Below are 6,000 nucleotides of genomic sequence, written 5' to 3' on the forward strand. Positions count from 1 at the left end.
ATATCATTATATATCATTATAATCTGTCTCTCCATGACCGGTCAGTACCGGCTGGAGGTACGGAGGATTTTTGCGAAATTACTGAAATTTACCCAAAGTTCACAGGTTTTTTATTTTGAAAACCTGGTTGGAGAAAAACCTGTGAATGTTGGGAAAGTTTCCGGAATTTTCGCAACGCTAGTAGAGAGTACGGGGGCAATACCATACCATGCCAATAGTCTTCGGATCAAGAATTGAAACCGCCTGATTATTCCTTTCCTGAATTCTCTGAATTCGCCAGAAGTGAGATGGAATTGATCCCAATAACCCTTGACCCCAAACCTTAGGTATGCCGCAGAAATAGAATGAATAGATTCTATTAATTATTTCAACGAGCGATGCGGCAGGGGGTGGGGGGTGGGGGGGATTGGGATCAGCACCCTCTTCACTATATGGGCTTGTTTCTGCAATGTATTATCCATAGGATAAGGGATTCCTCCAACAAGCCCAAGAAAGAGTTCATACCTAAGCCGCGTCAGTCCTTGGACCTCTCTAGTGAAAACCACAATGGAGCCATCCAAGGATCCAGGTCCCCAGGTGAGACTCTCCACTCCTACCATAAAACCCGACATCTCTCTCTCTCTCTCTCTACATTACTAGGTGTTATGAAATGTAATGTTATGTAGTATTTTAAACTGTATGTAACTGTCTTATGTTGCTGGACCCCAGGAAGAGTAGCTGCTGCCTTGGCAGGAACTAATCCATAATAATAAATACAATCCATCCCTCTCTCTCTCCATCACTATCAACGTCTCTCTCTTCTCTCTCTTTTCCTTATGTCTATTTCTGTCTCTCTGTCTGTGTCTTCCCATCGTCTATCTATCTCCCCGTCTCTACGTTCATCCACTTATCAGGCAAATGGAAATATATACCTGTCTGCTCTTTCTTCTCTTTTCCTTTCTGTTATTCCATCCAGCAACAAGGTCTCCAGGTGAGCTAAGTCATCTGTCTGTCCGTCTGTCCATCTATCTGGCTGGCTGGCTGATCATCTCATCTTCATATCTCTTCATTTCTCAATCTCGTCATCTCTCCATAGTTTCATTTCCCCATCTCTCCATCCATCCACTTCCAAATGCTATAAATCACAAATGTATTTGTTCTACCTGTGTGGCTTGCTTTGCGTTTGGATTTCTCTCCTCTTTGCAGCAAGGTCTCCAGGTAAACCAAGAGTGAACCCTAGAGAGATACCATAATATCACTCTGTCTATTTCTATCACTGTCTTTCTATCTGTCCGTTCGTCCGTCTCCGTCCATCTGTTTGGTGATTGTCCAAGCCATCTGTTCACTGCCATAACCCACCCATCCATCCATTTAAACAACTATGTCAATTGCAGTTAAACATAAATACCTCTTCTCTTTCTCCCACATTTGCTCTCTCTCTTTCTTCCTCTTTGCAGCAAGGTCTCCAGGTGAGCCTAGAGTGAATTCTGGAGAGATACGACAGAATATCTCTACTTTATCACTCTGTCTGTGTGTCCATATGAATGGTCTGTCTCTTGCTCTTTCTTGGACTGTCTTTCTGGCTCCAGTCTGTTTCCTGATTTCTCTCCTGTCTCTCTCTCTCTCTGTTTGTATTCCAAGGTTTTGTTGTCAGTATTCCGGTCTTTGTTTCTCTCTATCTGCCTTTCTGTCTGTGCGTTTGTCTTTTCGATTTGTTTATCAATCAATCGACAACACAAAGCAACATTTGTACGTCTTTCTCTCCTCTGATTGGCCTTGTCTCCCTTTGTCTGTCTTTCTGTCTGTTAGTGTTGCACGATATACCGAAACTTCAATACTTTATCCATACTAGAACATGAAAAACGGTTCGATATTTGCATAGAAGTGGCTTCTTTAATAAAATGTGCTCTCTCTCTTTAACCAGTAATGATGTCATTCACGAGGCAAAAAAAACAAAGTCAAATTGATTGTATAATTGATCCATTATTGGATACATAGCTGTCTCTGAAAATTGTTAACATAATTAAAAAAGTTAGAATGTAAGGATATTGAACTCAAAAGATGCCCAACAATTGAACAGATCAGTAGCTACGTTTATCTGTCTGGATCAAGTGCCATTCTGTGGCTTTGGCTAATATGCCTTCTTTTTTTGCCATGGTATCATTTTGATATCGAGTATTGTGATGGTATTGAGTTTTCATGATACAGTACTAAACCTGGTATCGATGTCAAAATTCTGGTATCGTGACGACACCACTGTCTGTTCAATATGTCTATCAATCGATCACCTTAATACACATTCATTTTTATGCATTCCTCTCTTCTTTACCTTGTCTCCCCCTCCCTCTCTTTCTTCCTCCTCCGTCTGTCCTCCATCCCCCCTTTCAGCAAGGTCTCCAGGTAAGCGCTTTACTCCAGAGATAATATTATCTTTCTTTTACTATAGGAATAACCCTAACTCCTATTTAAGTAGAATTTTCGCTTAGTTGAATTAACTTCATTTTCGCTCATCCATTGATGTCAATTTGAGTCGGAGTGAATATTTGACCTTGTGGAAGTTAGGATTCACCCCCATCTTTCTGTCTATACCATAGACCTCTCCAGCCATACACTATAACTCTGCTTTCTCTTCTCTCCATCTATCCCTTTCCATTGGTTCACCGCTCTATCTCTCTCTCTCTCTCTCTCTCTCTCTCTCTCTCTCTCTCTCTCTCTCATTCCAGCTCCCCTAGACCAGCCATCCTGCAGGGCGCTGTATGACTTCGACCCCGAGAACGAGGGCGAGCTGGGCTTCAAGGAGGGGGACATCATCACTCTCACCAACAAGATCGACGACAACTGGTACGAGGGCATGATCCACGGCAGCTCTGGATTCTTCCCCGTCAACTACGTGGATATCCTGGTGCCTCTGCCCTAAAGTCTTTGCCACGGCAACAGCAAATCAGCAACAGCAGTTTTCCCAGGCGACAAATCTTAATCCCTGCATCCCCAGCTCCCGCCACCCCCAAACATTCCCAGAAACCCTCCTTTTCACTCCGCTAAAAAGGAGATCTAACTACAATGAAGATATGACAACGAAATCGGCTGTGGCGAGATCAACAACAGCATGGTGTCACGCCAACGAGTGCTAATGAAACAGACTTTTGAAAAAAAAATACGAAAAATAAGCAATGATGACATTTTGAATGCCATCGTGGACATTTACCATCAAACCAATAAAATGCTATGGTTGTTTTTTCTTGTTTCCAAAAAGAGTGTTTCTCGGTTTTGTCCTCAAGTTTTTTTTCCTTCAGGAGCTTCTACAGTTCCTCAATCCTCGTCTTTCCTGGCTTCATCTAGGTTTACATTGGCTGTGTGTCTTTCAAAATGGCCGTTACTATCCTTCTCTGTACTCTGTGGAAACTTCTAGACTAGCATAATTTCATCATCGTCACATATTGTAGGCTACTATTTCTGGGCGGTTATCTGGTCCGTTAGATCACGTTTAGGTCATGTTTCACACTTTGTTAGACACTGTAGGTCAGGCATGTTTTAGTGTTTTATCTTATCAGATTTACTTCTTCTAAGTACGTTCAAGCTAAATATATGTTTTTCCCGTTTGAAAAGGGTAGCCTTCTGTTTGCATGCATGGATTGTTTCCTAGAGAGACCGTGTCCATTTCATGCTAAACAACAGATGTATGTTTATGACGGAGGGGATATCGTTTGATGTGTCTTTTCATACAGACCTAAACTGAGAGTGAGGTATGTAAGGATTCAGTGTGATTTAATCAAGGCACCATAGTTAGACCAAACTGGCCACCTATGCAGGAGGGTAGGCCTACAGCAGGGCTGAGTGGTGTCAATGGCAGATCTACTCGCTTTTCTAACCGAGGGTGTAGTTCGTTTGCGATCTACATTGTTTTGTTGGCATTCTATATCACACAAGTCCTCTGTGTGATTTAGGTATGCCCCATGATTACATCTAGTGTATTTGAGTCAATGGTTATAAATTGGCGATGAATATTTACGGAAACAAAAGACTAAATTGTGTAGTTCAATTGTTTTCTAAGTGGCGTATAAGCAAAAACTGGAACTGTTTCCATAATATGAAATAATGTTTAAAAAATCTTCTCAGTGTGTATTTTACCAATGACGTGGAAATATTTGTGAAAATGGTTGCTGTATTGTGCTATTTCATATAGGAGTTTACCGCTTATCGGATTTAGCCTTATTTTCTTCAACCGTTGGCGAAGTTGTTTTCACTGTATCAGAATGTCCTTTAGTCAGATAAACAAATAACACTATATTGAAGACTATACGTCATGGAATCTGATAGGACTAGCTTTAGCTGATCATGCTCACAGACAAATACTGCATTACGAGGCCAATAGAATACACAAGCAATGCTGTCTCAATCAGAAAAGGGAACATTTTATAAAAAGTGAACACGGTACCATATTTAATTCAAGGATACTAACATCAATAACCAGATGCAAATCCCCCTACCCCTCTTTGTATCTTACACTTTGTCTAAATGTTGTCAGGCAATCTAGGCAACTTCTCTCTGTCAGGAGTCTCGGTCTGAAATAACCCATTCATACGGTATGTGTTGCTCTTACTGGTCCATACTGTATTTCTGTTTACTGAAGGTTCTGGGGATCCTTAGTCCCTGTCCCTTGTTGATTGTCTTTCCCTTGTCATATCCCAGGAATGAATGGCCGCACATTTAACAATACACAATATAAGGTACCAAAGCAACAGACTGTTGCATATAACAATAATCATCATTTGGTGGGAACAAGTGTGTATTAAAATGCATGTGTGAGTTGGAAATGTGTTTTTTGCATATCCCACTCTCCCTGAAACGCCCTGGGAGAGTGGGGTCACGGCCAGAGTCTACTAAAGCAATTGGATACTACTGTACACTCCAAACTCTGGCCTCTGGATCTATCTAGGTTTTCTCCAGCATTTTGAGGACTTCATTCTCAATGGTTTTCCCTTCTGCAAATCCAATGTGAAACTGTATGTGTGTAACAGACAGGGCAATAAGTGTTTCACCCATTTATCATTGTTGTGTGACTGGGTGGGTGTGGTTTGGTTGTGCCGAGGTTGGTATGTGTTTTGTGAAGGGAGAAGGGGTTGTATGCGCCACAGGTGGTTTGGTCTACTGTGGTTTGTATCTATGAAGTGTACATTTTCTATTTTTTCTGTCAGTATTATTTTTCCTTCATTGAAATCCTCCTGGATGTCTATTTGATAAAGGACCGATACAGTATAGCGCAATGATACTATTGATGAAGCTGAACCGACCGAAAACCCATCTATAGCGTTCATTTTTTTTTAAAGGGAAGCGCAACTTGAAACGGTCTCGTTTGTTGGCAGAATAAGCAGATTCAGATTGGAACTGGCTGTGCGTTCAAGTTTTTTTAAAGGCTATATATTTCCTTAATTTTCTTTTCTCTATCTTTTTTTAAACAATTATCGTGTGTATCTTTGCCCTCAATGAGGACTGTACAGCTTTTCAGTGATTTGTTTTCACCGTGTGTGTGTGTGTGTGTGTAGTAGCGCATCTACGGTATCGTATTTTATTTTTGTAACTGTGATAAAGTATATGCATATATATACAGTAATTATATAGAACTATTGTGATTCGAGGGATTGTTTGTGCTGCACACAATTGTCGTTTTTGGATTCTTTGTTTGTTTTGGTTTCATCCCTTGCACCGGATTACAAGACAATATGCTTGATGTTAAAAATGACTAAAATATCTCAATGTAATTTATTCAAATAAACAACAAGGTTAGAGTTGTTTGTTGTTGTTGTCTCTCTGTTGAGAAGGAGATGTTGGTCTAGAAGGAACGTCTCTTTCTATAGAAGATCTGAAGGATATTCTCTTCCAATGCGTTTTGAGAAGGCGGCAAAGAGAGAGGATCAATGTAAGAAAGACCTTGAGAAAATCAATAACAATTGCAATCTCCACCAGTGCCGCCAGGTGGTGCGGTGATGGTCCAGTCCTGGGGAAAGCGTCAGGAAGAGGATA

At 40.9% G+C, this 6,000-nt stretch overlaps 1 protein-coding gene across 9 annotated transcripts in view; it reads left to right on the forward strand.

The window, feature by feature from the left end:
• LOC109894015 (endophilin-A1) overlaps positions 1-5,768 on the forward strand; it is a 72,282-nt gene extending 66,514 nt beyond the window's left edge. For 2 of the 9 annotated variants that reach the window (XR_004210539.1, XR_004210538.1), the window contains exons 8-12: positions 464-576; positions 956-970; positions 1,186-1,197; positions 1,437-2,379; positions 2,703-5,768. Coding sequence is in view for 7 of the 9 variants with exons in the window: in XM_031828253.1 (XP_031684113.1) it covers positions 464-576; positions 956-970; positions 1,186-1,197; positions 1,437-1,448; positions 2,703-2,896 (346 nt within the window). In the remaining 2 variants the exon portion in view is untranslated. The remainder of the gene's footprint in view (positions 1-463; positions 577-955; positions 971-1,185; positions 1,198-1,436; positions 2,380-2,702) is intronic. The other 7 variants (XM_031828257.1, XM_031828256.1, XM_031828259.1 and 4 more) reach the window with 5 other exon arrangements.
• The last annotated feature ends 232 nt before the right edge of the window (positions 5,769-6,000 follow it).

Source organism: Oncorhynchus kisutch, linkage group LG7, assembly GCF_002021735.2.
Source record: "Oncorhynchus kisutch isolate 150728-3 linkage group LG7, Okis_V2, whole genome shotgun sequence".
Taxonomy (NCBI): Eukaryota; Metazoa; Chordata; class Actinopteri; order Salmoniformes; family Salmonidae; genus Oncorhynchus; species Oncorhynchus kisutch.